Genomic DNA, 20363 nt, shown 5'->3' on the forward strand with positions numbered 1-20363 from the left:
AAGTGACCTGATAGGGGAGTGGCCAATAATGTGCCTAGGGGTGGCCTGACCCCCAAATCTGCCCCTGCTTCTGATACCATTGCCGTGGATAGTTGACGCCATGTAAAGATGGCATTAGCTAGCTGTGAAAAGCTTTCCTTTCCTTTTCCAGCATTTCTCTGGTATTAAACCTTTGTTAATTTCACTACAGAGGCTTTTACTGACAGTTTCCCCCCACAAAACTAGGTTCTTATTATATATATATATTGCCATAGTACTGTCTAATGTTCTTATGAAATTGATATAAATCCACCTTTAAAGGTATTCTTATAAACAGTGCACCTAAACGGCATAAATGCCATCCCACAGAAAGTATAATATAAACGCTTAGCACTCATGAAACTCAGGTCACTGGGTGTCAGGTTTAGACCTACCAGAAGCAAAAGCTAAAACAAGCACTCCCAATATGCAGCTGCAGTATATTGATTACAGTACATCATACAATAGAGAACAATACGGCACCAACCAATGGCCAATGCAGTGATATTTATGAATGATTTTTAGAAGATATGGTTTACTCAAATGTTGTATTCCAAAGTATGTCTATTAATGTGGTATAATTGTTGTGGGGTGGTACAAAACAGGTAATTTTTCGATTTAATTCCCAGAACATTCAGAGCCTTCCGGCTCTCTCATTCTTAACACAATATAGTCTTTGATGTTTTATTATAGGTACAAAATAACCCTGTGCCTTGTGACCTGTACTGTAAATTGACAAACAAGATAAGATATGTGACTTGTGACAGCTGTCACCACAAAAATTGATTTATTCATTACCTTCATGGCAGATGGTGCTGGTTACATGTAAGATGACAGAAATCGATTTTTGTTTTAAATTATATGAGGACATGACTGACAAGTTTAAGCTCAGGGTTACGCTACAGAATTCTTAAAGAGTTGTTAACTATTGATACCATGGGCAGAAAGACCCTTCTTTGAAAAAAAACATTACAATAGTAAAAGAAGTCCATGTACAGTACAGTATGACCACTTTTTGCAAGGAAAGTAATAATGTCAAAAGAATAATAAATATGCTTTATACTGTATATGCTCCAGAAGTGCTTTCTACTGATGGTACTAACACCGTTTTTTGTTATAATTATGATTTTTTGTTATAATTAGCTCTAGCAATAGAAAACACACTGTGAACTAATATCAGAAATTCATAAAATAAATAGCTATCAGCAATCCAGGGTATGGAAGATAGTATACAACTTGTGACTTTAAGGAGCACCATCAACTCTTTAATTAATATCTATACATTATAGGATTATATTACACAAATTGGTCAGAATACTTTTCTTACCCCCCTAGTCCCAATAAACCGCTCTGGGTGATTTGTGGCTACAGGTTAGAGCTAGTGAAGAAGCCACCCCGTCTCCTATACATTGACTACAGGCACCTTTATTGTAAGATTGCTGCATATAAAGACATTAGCGACATTAGCACCCATTTAGTAGCCCTATAATACATTTTATGTGACATACTGGTTCAGCCTGATACGAGACCAAGTAGTACCACTGTACAACACATAATTAAAACCCAGGAAGTTTCCCAATCCCAGAAGAGAAAGTCTCTGGGTCCTTAGTCCAGATGTCTTCTGAAAGTTGCAGCAATATAAGAAGAGTATGTTACACACAAAGGACATAAAAGTTAAATTAGCATTCTTTATGGCCCTCTAAATAGGCAAATGTTTAATAAAAGCACATTTTTTTTTGTATCCCTATAATGGTTTCGGAAAACACATCACGGGGTATGTCTGGCATGATGCTAACCTTGCAAAAATAATGATGGTAGATTCTACTCCACATGAAGCCTTATGTGAACATGTTTAAATCCAAACAATCTGGGAACAGAGAATGACCCCCAGTCTCTAGCTCAGATTTCCTTAGTTGACCGCATCACACTCCTGTAACACTTGCAACCCTCTCCTCCCCATTATATCAAATGATGAATGGATCAGTAGCATTTTCAGTTGTGATAGCGATGGGATCATTTGTTTTGTCCATAGATGAATGTGTTTGCTTACTTGGGTAATACAGTATGAAAATGTCAAATGAAACTGTGTCAATGTAATGGAAAAAGGCCATGAAATGGATTTCATTAGAAATATGAAACATTCCACACACCGCTTTTTTCTTGATTTTAGCAGCCTTCTGCATCCTCTGAGTAGACAGCAGCATGTGACAGAGCACAGAGGAGTGTGACCGCAGAGGGAGAAACAGAGAAAGAGTATTCTATTAGCATACAGTGCTGAGAGTGTGACAAGGAAACCCACACAGCCACCAGATGTTATGTAGCTAAAATCCTGTTCACGATCAACCATGTAAACTGATATTTTGTTTCTATACAGATTTGACATCACAAGAATTGTTATCACTTTTTCAGTTTTCAAGCAACAGTCACATTCGATTGATGTCTCAGTAAATTGCATAAGAATTATTTTTTTTCTAACCACAAAATGGAAATCAGTATGTCCCCAAGAAAAGATAAATGGTCAAGTTGAATTAACACAACTGCCCCGCATTTTATTAATTGAAAAAAATTTCAGAGTATTGACGTTCATATTATTGCTAATCCTAAGTACAGTAGTGTAAATCATTGAATCAGATTCTGTTATAGGTACAAACTATAGAGTGCTAAGGACCAATAAGCCCAAAGCATGACTTGACTTATATAGTCAGCTTGTACTAATATTTATAAACATATATGTAACATTTTTCAGCAGGACCAGCAACTCCCCTTGTGGCACCTTATGTGAACACTCCCTCAATCTTTGCATTTCAAACCACGCTGCTTGCTACCTGGGTAGATAGGAGGTAGTGGTAGCTATGTGAATCCTTAGACTGAGAGTGTGGTGCTTGATAGCAACATCCTAGTAAAGCGTCATACTGCCAATGTAACATTGATATGGAATAGCAGCAATAAGCTTCACATGTAAGAAGCTGTTGGGAGGTTCTCCTCATGCAGCAGCTGGTGGGCCATTTGGGGCACCAGGCAAGGCCAGTGTCACCATTAGGTGAACCTAAGCAGTTGTGTAGGGAGCCATTGGTTAAGGGCTCCAATAAACACTGCCCACTGACATGAAGAAGAAACATACAGCCCATCTTATATCTGAAGCTACCAGCTGGCACCCCTCAATACTGATGTTCTACTTGTTGTGCGGCACATGGCTATAATGTCACTGCAAAGCATGACATTTCTAGCCCAGGGGGAGAGTAAGTCACACTCACCTCCCCTCTGCTAAGGTAATATGCAAGAGTTGGAACACAATGTAAGAGAAGGGTGGACTTCCTACGGAAGTGGCAGCACCGACTAGGGAGACACTAGGGCTGGGATGTAATTATGTGACCGGCGGTCAGGAGACCACCGGCACCAGCCCTGTTAATATGGAGAAATTCAAAACAATTAATGAGTTACATATTTCAACCATTCAGTGTTTTAGGTGCCCTCTAGCCACTGGCACCCAAGCAGCCACTAAAGTTCCCTTAATGGTAGTCCTGGTCCTGCACTTCATTATACTATCAGTACGGAACATATTTATGATAAAGCTGTGGTCAATGGTGGAAACATTTTTCGAGACTTCCTGACAATAATCACTATAAAGGACACAGGGACTGATTCAGAGGTGGAGCTATAGCACAGCTGCAGCATGTCTGTACACAGCAGCTGGCACTGCAGCGACATTGCATCTCCTGATCTGAACATGCATAATGAGGCTTCTTCTTATGTACAGATCTTAACACACTGGACAACTGCACACATCATCACAATACCGGCCACCTCTGAATCTTCACCACAGACAATTGGCTCCCTTTTGCAAAAATGTGCACATAACAGCCAATATCATGGACCCAGCTGCACAGCGAACATAAACAGAACGTCAAATATTTTGCCAGTGTTGAAATGTATTTGTGAATGTTATGCATCTCCTGTTTATAAGGCAATATGTATAGTATTTTAGGTTTAGTGGTCTTTTAACTGCAACTATAGCAATTTCTATATTTTTCTTTCTGAATTAGTATTAAACACATTTTAAAGCATAGTTAATTACATAATAAATGTACAATAAATATCAAACATTTTAAATCCCACTGAAAAATTGTCTGCATATGTAATATAAATTATTATTATTATTATATTTGTAAACAACCAGGTATGTGTGACAAGTATAATATGAGTGTCAGCACTTATACAGTGGCAAAAAAAACATAGAAAACATTAAACAAAAAATGCATTAGAGATACCCAGTTACACCAGAAATAATGACATTGAAGGCTTTGGGCTATCAGGTGCACAATAAACATAAAGCACATTTGAAATTTGACTCTGATCATGCATGTTAGAAGGCTGAGTGCATGTACTGCAATCATGTGAGTCTTCATGCATCAAAATCCTGATCAATGTCAGATTTGATCAAACATAAAATCAGACAACTAATCCTTTGCAGCACAATTTGCACAACTGGGCGATGACTGCACAAATGGGCAGATAGTCTGACTGTATTTTCTATGAAGATCCCAAGCAGATGCTAATCTAGATCTGCTCCCTATCTGGACAGAGATCACAGTAATTTGACTAGAAGTTACTAACCATCCAGTATAAATTTAGCACAGTGTCAGCACCTTCTGTAATACTGCTGTTTAAAAGTTTCATAAAAACTATAAAACCGCTGTGAATAAGATATGCAGTAGGACCTCTTTAAGATTTGATTGTAAAATGTAAGTTGCAACCAGGGGCGGATCCAAAAAAAAATTACAGGGGGGGCACCATAAGGGGCGTGGCTTCGTTGGAATGGGCGTGGCTTTGTTTGAATGGGCGTGGTATTGCAGGAAAAGACTACCTTATACCCCAGTTTTGCAACCTGCACGCCCAGACGTTGGCCACCACAGGAAAGAAAAATAATCCTGATTCATGCCCCTTACATCATTTGTCATTTTTCCTCCTTACAGTAATGCCCAGTATACATTATTCCACATACTGCAATGGCCCTAAGACATTATTCCACACACAATAATGCACATGACACAATATGCACACACTGTAATGCCCCAGACACATTATGCCACACACCGTAATGCCTGTGACACATTATGACAGGAATCGCAATGCCCGTTATACATTATGCTACACACTGCACTGCCCCTGATACATTATAGCACATACAATGTCTGTGACACATTATGCCACACACTGCAATGACCTTGAGACATTATACCACAATGCCCGTGATATAGTATACCATACACCGTAATGCCTGTGACACATACCGCAATGCCCGTTATACCCTATGCCACACACCGCAATGCCCGTTATATATTATGCCACACTGCAATGACCCTGAGACATTATACCACATACCACAATGCCCGTGATATAGTATACCACACACCGTAATGCCTGACACATTATGATACACACCGCAATGTCCGTGATACATTATGCCACACACTGCAATGACCCTGAGACATTATACCACATATCACAATGCCAGCGATATAGTATACCATACACCGTAATGCCTGTGACACATTATGACACACACCGCAATGTCCGTGATACATTATGCCACACACCGTAATGCCCATTACACATTAAGTCCTACAGTAAGGCTTCTAATTACTTTTCAAATACCTGCTCGTTGTCAGGGGTTTCATGCACTGGGTGTCATGCTCGTTGCCAGGGGTTTCATGCTCTTGGTTCCATGCACGGTGCCAGGGGTTTTCATGCTCAGGGTGTCATGCTCGTTGCCAGGGGTTTCATGCACTGGGTGTCATGCTCGTTGCCAGGGGTTTCATGCACTGGGTGTCATGCTCGTTGCCAGGGGTTTCATGCACTGGGTGTCATGCTCATTGCTAGGAGGTAGTCCTTGTTGCTAGGGCTGTGCTCCCAGTGCCACATATGTCCCCAGTGCCAGATATTCCCCCACGGTGCCAGGTACTCACATGCCCCCAGTGCCAAATATAGCCCCCCCCCCATGTGCCAGGTACACATATACCCCCAGTGCCAGATATTCCCCGACAGTGCCACATATGCCCCCAGTGCCAGATATCGCCCCCCCCAGTGCTATATATGCCCCCAGTGCCACATATGCCCCAGTGCCAGATATTCCCCCCCCAGTGCCACATATGCCCCCAGTGCCAGATATCCCCCCCCCCAGTGCCACATATGCCCCCAGTGCCAGATATGCCCCCAGTGCCAGATATTCTTCCCCCCCTCCCTGCCAAATATGCCCCCAGTGCCAGATATTCCCCCCAGTGCGTCCCCCCCCTTCCTCCGCCGCCGCCGCTGCTCCCCCCGCTCCCCTGCTGTTAGGAGGGACACGGAGGGCACAGTGCACGCCTCCCTGTGTCCCTCCTGTGTCTCCGGCGGCCGCGGGTCACTGTAATAAAGGAAGTGCTCACGAACGGCACTTCCTTTATGAGACCAGCGGCCGCCGGAGACCCAGGAGGGACACAGGAGAGGCGCGCACTGTGCCCTCCGTGTCCCTCCTAACAGCAGGGGAGGAAACGAGACCGCAGACTGACATGCGGACGCTCGTCTGCATGTCAGTCTGCACTAAAAATGACAGGGGGGGCACGTGCCTTGGTGCCCCCCCCCTAAATCCGCCACTGGTTGCAACAAAAGTACAGTAAGAGTGCTTGCAGCCAAAATGTATGTAAAAAAGCACAATTGCTTCAGTTTGGAGGGATATATATGAATGTTTAAAGCATGGTGCCAGCTGCTTTAGTGATGATGATGTCAGAGGTAGCTCACGTCTAGGTCAGGCATGTCCAAACTGCGGCCCTCCAGCTGTTGTGAAACTACATATCCCAGCATTCCCTGACACCGTTTTGCTGTCAGAGAATGCTAAAGCTGTGTCAGGGCATGCTGAGATGTGTAGTTTCTCAACTGCTGGAGGGCCGCAGTTTGGACATGCCTGGTCTAGGTCTAAGAAATACCCAATAATGTGACTAAAGTAGTACTGTGACTGCAGTGTTTTAAAAGCAAGAATACAGTACTGTATACTGGAAACTCATGTCAAAAAATAAAACATGTTTCCTACGCTGTTTGGGATGGGGAGGCTACCTGTGTGTTTATTAGTGTGGACTTATGGAAAGTAATATTTTATATTATGCGAGTAGCATTTCAAGTGACTTGGGTGCTTCTTATCCTTGCTTTTCTCTGCCATTTACTACTATGATTATGAATTGTGTATTATGTTTTCAGCATTTTGTACGTAAATGGCTAATCTGCTCCTGTTACTTGTAGGGGGATACTGCATTAGCCACCTATTCCGAGTTGACCACACCTCGCATCTGCAGCTGCAGATAGATAGCAACTTTTTTCTCTAGATGAATTTTGTGTTTGCATCCAACTCTGTGAGGTCCATAATGCACTACTGACCAGATAATCTGCTATTCATAGGGGGAATTCAATTACTTGCAATAAATTCACAGGTGCGAGTAAGTACAGCTGTGTGTCACACGTATGGTGCCGCTGACACAGCTGTGTGCCGCCCCCTAGGGCTGAGAGCAAGAATGATAGAGTAGGTACTAGAAGGTGCTGTGAGGGGTATGAGTTGGGTGCTGCTGCCGGCATTTATATGCTGCTGCAATGGCAAGTCGCACCCTTCGCGGGGAATAGGATTGATCATTGCCCCCGTAGTCTCTTGCCCCCAACTTTAGAAGATGCTGAAGTACTGAAGCTCCTTGGACCTTAGGGACTGGATGGAGAATGCTAAGATCACATGACACCTAGAGGTTTTTATCTACATGAGGAATTTGTTGATTTGGTTATTTCCTGCTCATTCACGGCTATTATTAATTATTTATTTTTCATTTAGTAATTGTACCCAATAGTTAGCTCAATGTGGCAAATTATACTATGTTCATCTTTATCTAATAACGGAATTCGCTCAAAAATTCTAGAGGCAAAAGTTGAGATACAGTAAGTATAGGAGAAAGTTGGGAAATCTGCCTGTACAACCAAAAAGCCAAACTAACATAGGAAAACATTATAGAAGTCTATTAGTGGCCATAATAAAACTATTTGGTGTCATTAAATTGGGTCAAACGGCTATTATATGCATTTTTTTTAAATGTGGAAAAACAGTAGAAAGCATTTTTTCAGCAAAATAAGTGCTCACATTAAATTTGGGGTGCATAACAATGGGTATAAGTATATATTTGGGTAATTTTAGGGTACATAAAAAACCAGTGGAAACAGGCCGATTACTCCTACCTGCAAGCCTAAGAACACTTGTCCTACTCATAACGCACCCCAACATACCTGTCCCATACCTTGTACCCCAATTTCCATCACTTTGCACTTTTTCACCCCAAAAATGAAATGTCAATATTTGCTAATTAAAAATAATTAATAACTTCTAAGTGCCTAATTAGTCATTCAGGGGGGTTTCCCAGGGGTTCAGGACCAAATCCCTGACATTTGTAGTTTAAAATAGGGATTTTGCACCAGAGACGACCCTGGATCTCCCTGCATCCTGGAAAGGGTGTGTGGCCATCTACATAGGGGGCATAGCCTCGCGGGTTCCCGAGCTCGTCACTCCGGGGGCATGCCCAGCTTCTATGGAGATGCTGCGCTCTACTGGGCTGCCCCTCAGAGACACTCTTCCTTCGCTGTCGGCTCCTCATCAACGCAGCACCTGGCTCCTGTCACTGCGGAGGAACCGGCACTTTGGTGTCACCCCCTCCGAGGGTGACACCTGGGTGCGGGCCGCATCCCCGCACCCACCTTATGACACTTCTTATCACCAGCTCAGAGATGGTGAAGAGAAATCCGCAATAATCCCTATAGAGCAGGCCTGGCCAAACCGGTCCTCGAGATCTACCAACAGTTCACATTTTCCAGACCACCTAGCTGGTGCACAGGTGTAGTCATTACTAATTAAGATGTGCTGCATTTATTCCTAACTGACAATTCTACAGATCTCCAGGAGGCCTGGAAAACATGAACTGTTGGTAGATCTCGAGGACCGGTTTGGCCAGCCCTGCTATAGAGACTTATCGCAGATAACTTATTGCCACTAATACTAGGATACCGAATTAACGCATTTGCGATAATTTATTGTGAAACTGCGATATCGTAGCTAATAGGATACCCCAATATTGTACGTATTTAATGGTCATTAGCTACCATGCTTTATTTTATATTTTCAACATGGTAACTGTACGAATAAAACAGTGATTGCTCTTATATAATCATAGTTATGTGCATCTGTTCTAATTTCCATACATTTATGCTATTTTTACATTCAAATCTTTAATTTCTTATTATTGACTATTTTTATTTAGCCAAGTATTTCGCTACAAGGTAGTGTGATTTAGATTTTTTTTTTTTTAAATGAGAAGCTTTTGTATTTAATTAATGTAATAAACATGTTGATTGACACTGAATAAATATAATATACAGTACACAAGTGTTTCTACTATTTGTCTTTTGAGTGGCAATTGTGGGTAATAAGCTTGATTCAGAGATGGACACAATGCCGATTCTGTACTCAGTGGAGAGATTTTTTGCCACAGCGCATACATCTAAATGCCACTGCACACATGCAGTGCTGGTCTTGTGACTGTGGTTGAAGTGAGGATCTATTTGGAAAGTGATTGGCAGTAAGGGACTTGATGTCGGAGGTTGCGGGGGAGTGGTGACTTAAACACAGCTGTGTTGCGATCACAGGCGTGCGCAGAGACTGACTGGCGGGTGCCGCTCCGGACTTCCCCCCCTCCACGGCATTATAGTGTTCTCTCACCTCCCCTGTCCTGGATATAAACTGCTCACCTGGGCGGCCCAGGTGAGCGGACCAGGTGAGCAGTCTATATCCAGGACAGGGGCGGCGAGAGATCACTATAATGCCGTGGAGGGGGGGGGAGTCCGGAGCGGCACCCTCCAGTCAGTCTCTGCGCACGCCTGTGGTTGCGATCATTTCAGGGGCATGTCACAGCTTGCAACCACACTTACAATGGCTCCTGCATCTTACAGTCATGCTGCTTAGCCATAAGGTCAATGGGCCTAACTCTGAACTGACTGCTGTTGTGCGAAATCGCACAACGGCCGATTATCGGATGACTGCGCATTCATATACACCGCAATGTGCAGGCGGAAAGCCAAACAGCGACAGAATGGTGGAAAAATTTTGATCGCTAGGCGTATGCAAGGTGATTGGCAGGAAGCGGGCGTTTGGGGGTGGTAACTGGGCATTTTCTGGGAGTGTCAGGAAAAACGCAGGCTGCCCAAGCGTTTTCTGGGAGGGTGTGTGATCTCAGCTCCAGCCCCGAACAGCCTGATTCTATAGGAGTAAGTCCTGGGCTATGCACAGACTGGAAAAATCATTTGATGGTGAGTGAGATGCAATCGGATTTGTAGCTGTCTGTTGTCTGGAGTTTTTGCATGGTGTACACATGCATTCGCACACTTGCACGGGGCGGGTTTTCACTCTCTATGGGCGGGGACTATCTGATCGCAGACCTCTGCAAAAATGCAGAGGAGTGATCAGGACTGAATTAGGCCCTATGTTTAATCAATGTCCTTCTGATGGTATGCAAGTAGTGGTCAGAGACACAGCCAGTGGGCATCTCCATACAAATACCAGCAGCGTCACATACAGTATTTTCACACAGCTGCTGCATACAAATTTGCAGCTGCAGTGCCATTTGCGTAGATCTCTGAATCAGGCCCAATGTCCCTTGTGGAATTGTGCTATAGTTTTACTGCATTGATCCCATATTTTTAGTTTGTACTGTAGGTCTTATTGTATGATTGTCAGTAGTGAGTCACATTGTATGTCAGTGGTGAATCACTCAGTCATGAGTCGCATTGTATGTCAGTGGTGAGTCGCATTATATGTCAGTGGTGAGTCATATTGTATGTCAGTGGTGAGTCACAGTGTACAGTATATCAGTGGTGAGTGAGTCACATTGTATGCCAGGGGTGAGTCACATTTTATGTCAGCGGTGTTTCGCATTGTATGTTAGGGGCACCAGAATTTTTGTGGGGGTGAGGGGGGGGGGGGGGGGCATTACAAAAATAAATTTTGGCGTTCCACCTTTTCCCCACAATGTCTGCCACCCCTTCCCTAGAAAATAGAAGTTATTTCAGCAAAGTGCTGCGGGTACAAACTCCCATATTTTTCTCCTTATTCTATTTTTTTCTGTTAACACTTTAAAAAAAAATGAAATCACTCACTAGGCCTGACACTGAGTTGGGAGCAACAATACATAAAGGAGTCATTTTGCACCTTAGTAAAACTATGTTGCACTGCAGGTGGGGTACATTTAAAATGTGCAGAGCGATTTATATGAGTCGTAGCTCAAATTAATATCCCTTTTCCATCTACTGAGCATGGGTCGCTGCCGGGTTGGTGACGCTGCTAGCGACGCGGCAGGGGCAGCGCTGGGCGCCGCTGGGAGATCACATGATCTCCCAGCGCTGCCCTTCCATACAGTGTAAACGGAAGCCGTGTCGCTTACACTACAACCCAACCCTACCCGGATCATTCCTGTGTCCTACCCAGGGAGTTACCCGGGTAGGATTCACGGATCACTTGATCCGGGTTTTTGCGGAGGGACCCTTTTCCACTAGCAAAAAACACGGGTAAATGCGCGCCCCTGTGCATTTACCCATGTTTTTTGAGCTAGTGGAAAAGGGGTATTAACTGCTGTTTAAAAAAAAAAAACTAGTCCAGCATCTGTGAGCTACATGCAAATAGTATTTACCCTGCATGCAAAAAAATAATAAATGTATTTCAACCCTTTACATTGCAGCATGGATTCTCCAGGTGCACAGTTACATGTTTTTTTTTTTTTTTTGTTCTTTTTTTTTTGTTTGGTTCCAGACTCAGCCCTACTAAGTGCGATTCACCACCATTACACATGCCAGCTATCAGCCTGCATCATGCTTGTACACTGTATACAGTAATTTGTTTATGCTTTACTTATTAATGAGCAACCCTGCTACTGTATATAAAAGAACAGACAGCTGTGACTGAGAAGTATTTTAGGCAGTCAATACAACTCTCATCTTATTAATAGCAGCCTTTTTTCTCCCAAGTCTTTGGGGATTTTGCCTTTCTCCATGACGATCAGAATAAATATACACCTTCAGTTGCAGGATTCCCGCCTGGTTTCTGTATTGCTTTAATAAGTACATCTACAGGTGTCCTCAGTCTAACAAGTGGCACTGTAAAATCTTCTATCTCACCTCAAGTCATAAATCATCACACCAGGCAGGCAGAATTCTGTGTTTTTGTTTAATAATTAGTGAGAATAAACACTGTTCTTATAATTATATGCAAAAAGCATGTGTCAGGAATCCACAGTTACAGTAGTATTTCTGTCATGCTCGCAACATCCACATAAATAGGAATTCTCTTGTTGATAGCTTAAGATGGAAGTTTTGCTAAGGCTACAGCCACACATAGCGGAAGGAGAGTGCACATGGGCGCCTATGCAGGCACCCACACGTGTGGCAGTCCTGCCGCTGCCAGGTCCGACCACAGCATCCCGCAGAACAGAATCCGTGTGAACACAGAACCCCCCTCCCGGCCAAGCGGGTCCCATTCAGCAGGACCTTCTTGGCCGCTATGTGTGGCCTTAGCCTAAAGCTACTTCCACAATAGCTCAAGTCTATTGCTCCTTAGTTATTCCTCTCATGAGTACATGGCCTGAGATAGCAATAACAGTTGTACAGTATATTCAGCAAGGGAGGCACAAACAAATTAAGTCATATGTTCAAAATATGTTTTCCTCACTACTTTAGAAAGTCCAGAAGTGCAGCTCCTTAATGTCACCTGCCTAGACCTTACCTTCACGCGGCTCACCGCCTCCTGTGCTTGCATCATCCTAATATTTTTTGATGGATTACGCTCTGACAACAGCTGTGTGGACCCCAAGAAATTGGCTGCAAAGATGATTCCATCAATGAGATCTTCGGGTTCACAAGGGCCAGGCACTGGAATCAGAAATACACAGGCTTTATTGGCAAAACTTAATAACTGATCAAAAGATCATTTTGAATCTGTTGGAAGCAAATGCTGGCATCAGATGCAAATACAGTACATTACAAAAATACAGGTTCATGTACAGTACCCCCTACTACTTCTAGTGAGCACATGAGAGCAAGCGATTTTATAAAGGTCAGCCCACCTGCTTCTTACCATGTGTGGAGCCAGTGAGAGGCTGTAAGTATGGTGCCAATGCATCACTGCCTGGCATCACACTTCAAGCAAATCACTGATATGGAAGATCAGTAGGCTAGAAGCCGCCTGCTGCTGTATCTCCATGTCAGGGACCATAACACTGACTGACATTATCTTATATAGTGTTTTTGGCTCCCATTTATCTTTGGTGTCCTAGGTGACTTCTTAGGTTCACTTTTAGTGGTATTGCTGTTCCCAACAACATAATCCTAACTGTGACATATAGATGACAGGACGCTTTAAAAAAAAGCACCACCTGTGGATGTTTTGAGTGGCATCCACAGGGTCTGTCCCTCTCCTACTGTTGAACATGTGCTACGTCCTCCCATGCTCCACCTACATCCCTCACAGAGAGATCTTTTGGCACATTAGAACGTCTTTAAATAATAGAACCCAAGCATGGCCTGCATAATCATCAAAGCCTAGGCCTCTTGTAAGTGAACCCTGCCACAGGAAGTCCCGCTCACAGTTTTAAACTTGTCTTTGTCTACAGACCACAAATTATCAACCTTACATGAGCAAACTAGCTTAAGGACAGGGAAGCTGCTATAAATTTAGTACCCTTCTATTTATTTTGTAGCTGCATATGTTGTAATGGTGTAATGCTTGTTTATGTTGTAATGGTGTATTGGTTGTATATGGTTTAATGGTTATATATGTTGTAATGGTGTAATGCTTGTTTATGTTGTAATGGTTGTATATGGTGTAATGGTTGTGTATGTTATAATGGTGTAATGCTTTTTTATGTTGTAATGGTGTAATGGTTGTATATAATATAATGGATGTATATGTTGTAATGGTGTAATGGTTGTATATGGTGTAATGGTTATATACAGTATGTTGTAATGGTGTAATGGTTGTATATGTTGTAATGGTTGTATATGTTATACTGGTGTAATGGTTGTATATGGTGTAATAGTTCTATATGGTACCATATACAACCATTACACCATTACAACATATACAACCATTACACTAGTATAACATATACAACCATTACAACATATACAACCATTATACCACACTGTATATAACCATTACACCATTACAACATATACAACTATTACACCATATACAGTCATTACACCATTACAACATATACAACCATTACAACATATACAACCATTACACCACTATAATATATACAACCATTACAACATATACAACCATTACACCATACTGTATATAACCATTACACCATAATGTAATGGTTGTATATTGTGTAATGGTGTAATGGTTGTATATGTTGTAATGGTTGTATATGGTGTAATGGTTGTATATGTTGTAATGGTGTAATGGTTGTATATGGTGTAATGGTTGTATATGTTGACATTGTGGAAATCTTTTTAGCTTTTAATGTTGAGTGACTGGCACACAAAGAGAAACACATTGTCTACACTTGGACTAATCTGTTTCTGTAACAACAATTAGCCCAAATCTGTAGCACTATATAATGTATTACATAAAAAGTAGTTTTATGTAACACAGATCTAAAACATAGACCTACAACTTAGATATAAAATGACATTACATTTTTTAAATATTAAACACATGCTTACGTGTATTTATTAAAATTAAAATATGCTTAAAATATTGTCTTTGTAAGTCTATACAGCCTCCTATTTGTATGATTTTTTTCTTTTTTACCTTTTCTTAAATCTAGCTTGGTATTTCTGATCATCTGTTTTACCTTTGTATGTAGGGATGAATTAATTATATCAAATGGAACTGTGTCTCTTTATAATTATCCATAAAACCTGACTTACAGTAATGATTGTGTACGTGGTTTCATAAACTGGTGACAGCTTGTCAATCCTGAAGACCACCTTGTGTATACTGTATATTACAAATCACTTTTTATACTTAGCCACTTATTGTGAGGTACCCAGATGCCTAAGTATTAGTTACTGCGAGACATGGACTATTTCCCTGCATGATTACATACTGTAGAAACACGTGTGGCTGAGTCTGCGCATGCACAGAAGCAGATTTATGCATTTTTGTATATCTCCAGCTGATACTAAAGGCTCATACGCACCAGGCGATATCTGCCAAAAAAAATAATCGACAATGACATAAATGTAATTATCGTTTATTTTTAGCCTGAAATTTGGCAGTGTGTATGGGGGTAATATCGATGAATGATTAACGATGCACGCTTCCGCACGTCATTCAGCGTTCACCAATTTTGAGCTGACATGCAGCTCAACCCATCAATGTTTGGCTGATCTGGATGTTTGGGAATTCCGGCGGTGACGTCACTGATCGTTATCGTTGAACGATAACATTCGGTGTCTATGCACTATATCATTGAACACTATATCGTTCAATGATATAGTCATCCATCGCCGGCATTTCTTGATCACCTAGTGTGTGCCCACCTTAAAGCTAGGTACACACTATGTGATGTGTGTACCCAATGACATCGCACACAACAGGATCCGGCAGAGGAGCCGGCATCACCAAGTGCTTACACACTTGCCGATGTGGACAGCAATCAATTAACGTCGAGGGCCATGCTGTGACCATCATATAATATGGATGGTCACTACCTGCATAAGTGTATGACAGTGAATATATCAGAAACGTTTAGAAGCTGATGTTTCCAACATCACAAATTTATCATAAATACACGACAGAACAGACAGCAGTTAGTATTATATTCTGAAAAGCTTAGTCTCCATCAGAAATTCTCCTTAAATAGGCTTTGTAGCAATAATCTAGTTCAGCACAATGTATCTGTAAATTGTCAGGGGTATGTTATTCACTCTTATAAATCAGTGATACAAAGCAAACATCAAGTAAGATAGAATGTATCAAAAGTTTGTCAATGACGAAGTTTCTACATAAGTGATACACAGTAGGTGGAAAAGATTCATACTGTAGGTAGAGTGCCAAATTACTATTTCTTGTTACAGTATGTGCCCCAGGCATTACATAACAAGTGAGTGCACCCAAACTTCCCTTCCCATGAATATGTACCGATAGTATAGCTAAGAAAATTGGAAAGGAAAAAGTAGGAGTTAGAAAAGACTCAGGGGGGAATTCAATTGTTGAAAAGTCGGTTGAGTGTCTCTTTTTTCTATTAGATAGGAAAAAACAGACACCCTACTGACTTTTCAAACAATTGAATACCTCCCATAGTATCAGTACTTGATATCTTGTTTTCTCTCTTGTACTTCAGTGATAATGTGCAGTGAAGGGATGAATGAGAGTATCCTATAGGCAGGGCAAAGGAGTCGAGTATGCAGTCTGTATCTGCTGTCAGCTGTAGTACACACTCCTGTATGGTATGAGCGCCAATGAGAGTACAGTGAAAGATAGAGTAAAGAAAGTCTTACTGGTAGGAGCTGGTGGAGTCTTTGGTTTGCCCTATAGTGTGTATATGTATGCAAGGGTCCTGCTGTGCGTAGAGCGGGATCCCAACTCAATGATCGTTTCATCTCTTCCAGCTTGGTCAAGAGTCATTTTGATTGAATATGAATACATTTGCTTTTAACTGTGATAATTAAGTGGGCACCCGCAAGAAAGAGTTTCTTTCATTCTTATTTTAGGCATTAAGCCTTAATTAGCTGCAAGTCCTACCGCGTGGCTAAAGCTCTGCCAAAAGCTATTCAATCAATGCTGCTAGCACGTGTGGTAAGTCTCAGATGGTACACTTAATGTGGATTTTTCCCTGTTGCCTCCAGGAATCTATGGGTTAATGAGATAACTAATAATTGAATAGCTCCAGGTGTTAAGCCCGGAGGTTTAGCCACAAGGTAAGCCCCTCTTAACTAAATCTGCCACTTAGTATCTGCATGTTGATATGAATGGCATCATCAAGTCAACCCATCTTTTATTTTCCCACCATCCCTTTGCAGCTCCCAGATAGTTGGTATGAAAAGTATGAAACTATCAATATTTTTCCTCAAGTTTTATTAACTATTCCTGTAACAGCATGTCAATGTTTGTAGCACCTGACAGACAGATTCCGATCTTAACTACTGAAATATAACTGAAAGTCATCCTTGCGCACCAAATGGTTATTGTTAATCTAAGTCTGAAAGGTCATTTGCTACATGCAAAAAGACATATGCTTGACTGCAGCCACAAGACCAAAAGCGGCATGCATTCCTTGCATCCAGCGCCACTCAGATGGGAGACCGCCGTGTTCCACTGAATCAATTTCCTCTTTCTAAATACTGTGTCTAATGTTACAAATGCTACAAGCTTTTTATTTCTAGATCACTGAAATGTCAAACTGTAAAAGTGGACTATGAGAAGAAATGTTTAGTTGATTTCTTATTCCCATTGAGTATTTGGTCTGTTTGGCATCTATAAATTTACTTAAATGACCTTGCTTGTAAAGTACATCAGATCACAAGAGTACATTATAGCTGTATGATTAGATCATCTGCTTTTGTAAGACTCTGTATTACTGTAGTACCGCATTCTCATGAAAAGCCCTAAAACGGAGCAGCAACTGCCATAACTAAAATAGAGCAGCACCTGCCATAACTAAAAACACCCCCTAGCCACTAGTCCATGCCCCCTAATTTCAGGTGTGTCTCTTCTGTAAAGCAACAAGTTGGGAGGTATGTATTTGGCCGAATCCAGTAGACCTGCGTGAGGGCAGCAAGGTGCGGAGAAGACAGCACAGATCCGTGTGATCTGTGCAGTGTTTGTGTGTTAAACCAGAGCCGGTCCTAGGCATTGGCAAACATTTGGAATGCCTAGGGGCACAAGCAGCTTCTGCTGATTAAAATTATATGAGGCATGCCTATATTTTGTGTGTGACTGTGACTGTATCTGCCTACAAAATGCTACGTTACAGTGTATTCCTGAAAATCACTGTAACGTAGCATTTTGTATGCAGATACAGCCACAGTCGCACACAGAATATATGCATGCCGCATATCATTTTAATCACCAGAAGCTGCTTGTGCATCTGCAAAAAATGCACCCAACTTTTCGGTAAAAAGGCATTGATAGGGGGCACCAGTCAAAAACTTGCCTAGGGCATCATTTTGGTTAGGGACAGCTCTGTGTTAAACTGTAATGAAATGGTAAACAATAATGTACTGTACACACACATATATACATATATAGAAGTTGGTTCCCATTATTAAAATATATTAACCACTTGTTTGTTTTACACTACCTTTACGCAATCCCATAGGAGATGTAATATCTGATTAGACACTACTCATTGAGATATCCTTTTTTTTACCACCATTAAGAAACATTTTTAAAGATTACCATATGTTACCAAAATAAAATAAGTCTATATAAAAATTATAAAACTATATATAACTGTACGCACACGCGCGAGGTCTTAAACTGTGATCTCTTCAGAGTGTAATTTCAGACCTGGAGGGGGGAGGGAAAGAGGCTGAGATGCCGCATTTTGTGGGCGTCAATGATCTGTTTTAGGGGTGCAGTCTGGACAACGGAGGCATGTCCAAACCGTCACATGACATCACATGCAGCCGCTGCGACCCAAAAGATGTCCGCCCACCAACTGCCTTTGCAGCTAGGCTGCATTAGGCAGGAGGCAACCCTAAACATGCGAGAGCATTGCTGTCTTGCGATGCGCTTGCATGTTTGCGTGGGGGCAGGACCCGGCATGCGGAGCAGACTTGCCCTGTGCTGGCCGCCCCCCCCCCCCCCCCCCCCGCATGTCAGTGTAAAGGGTTGTAGATGTGCGATTTTTAGCACATCAACAACCCATGCAGAATTAGGCCCATTGATACTATTGCACAACATTTTGCAAATTTGTGGTCTATGACAAAAGATCTGTTCAGACAGGACATGCAGAAAAGAAGGCAAGCACCAGCAAATGGGCTGTGTAGTCAAATAGATAAAAATACTGACGTGACACGCAGCTGCTCCAATAACAAAAATGCCCGCTGGCCGCCTGACAGCGCAGTCTAGAGTCAACCTTAGATCCGATGCATCTGCAATCTAAATGCAGATGCATCGGGGGGGGGCCTTACACATGCTGGGTGGCCTTGCCCTGTGTTGGGTGGTCCCCAGCATGTGCAGAGATTAATGCATATCTGGCTGCGTATGCAGCGATCTGTGTTCATCTCTGAATAACCCCCTATGCGCCTGCATTCTATGGTTTTTGGAACTGAGCCCTAATTGTGCCAGAATGCAATTTTTAATCTTTGTGGTGTTTGTATTAGAGAAACCATTTCACGTAAGGAATAGTAGTCAGTCACCATAATATTGTGCAGTTATTAAAGTATACATGTTGCACATCAGCTATTAATATAAAACTGTCTATCAGTAAAGTCAACCAAAAATTCAGCCTTTAAGTTCAGCTACAAATGTAAAATATGTAATTTACTACCAGGAACATCAGTTAAGCTTTTTCCATTTCAGATGCCCTTTGATAATATGCGAGTTAAGGTATCCATGTTAACAGATTATTACCAGTGAAGAGATGATTATTTCATCATGATGGCATGAAAATGGTAATGATTCTCTAGCAGGAAATAAGCGGATGGGGAAATAGCGGATGATCTAATACTGTGCTCAGAAAGTCAGGCACGCATTGTAATTTATGCCCTATTCATTGGAATCCGGCTGACTTTATATGCACTATTCTATTAGTCTTTCAAATGTACAACATGAAAATTCACTACCACCTAAATACAGTATGTTCAGACATGGGGATCATTCTGAGCTGAATGTATACTGTATCTGCACATCTGTTTGCTTAGTGTAAAATATATTTGTCATTTGCATGCTCAGAAAATAGCATATACCTACACCCGTCTGTTTGCATGTGAAACTTGTGCTTACTGACAGTATGGTTGTAGACAGGTGCTGTAACTAGGTGTGTGCCAAGTGTGCCACCGCACATAGCGCTGCAGGGTAGGGGGCGCTGGTGGCGACACTTGTCAATTATCTGTTTTAATAACTTTCACTTGCAGCTTCATCGCCTTTTTGAAGCCCAGCATCTCCTGACCGCCCCTGTCACTAATAGCTATACAACATTCATTAACTTAACTTGAGAACTCTTTGTTATTCAGTCACACTGTCCTTTATTACATTTCAAGATGCTGACACAGCCGGGACTATAACACATTGGGGGGAATTCAAATGTTTGAAAAGTCGGTTGAGTGTCTGGTTTTTC

The 20363-nt window shown here is 41.9% G+C and overlaps 1 protein-coding gene across 6 annotated transcripts in view; it reads right to left on the reverse strand.

The window, feature by feature from the left end:
- Positions 1–20363, reverse strand: part of APBA2 (amyloid beta precursor protein binding family A member 2) — a 645362-nt gene that overhangs the window by 180446 nt on the left and 444553 nt on the right. For 5 of the 6 annotated variants that reach the window (XM_063926236.1, XM_063926233.1, XM_063926234.1 and 2 more), the window contains 2 exons: positions 12845–12990; positions 2169–2204 (listed from right to left, as the gene is read on the reverse strand). In XM_063926236.1, the coding sequence (XP_063782306.1) occupies positions 2169–2204; positions 12845–12990 (182 nt within the window). The remainder of the gene's footprint in view (positions 1–2168; positions 2205–12844; positions 12991–20363) is intronic. The other variant, XM_063926237.1, reaches the window with a different exon arrangement.

This window comes from Pseudophryne corroboree, chromosome 6 (genome assembly GCF_028390025.1).
Source record: "Pseudophryne corroboree isolate aPseCor3 chromosome 6, aPseCor3.hap2, whole genome shotgun sequence".
In the NCBI taxonomy this organism is placed as follows: Eukaryota; Metazoa; Chordata; class Amphibia; order Anura; family Myobatrachidae; genus Pseudophryne; species Pseudophryne corroboree.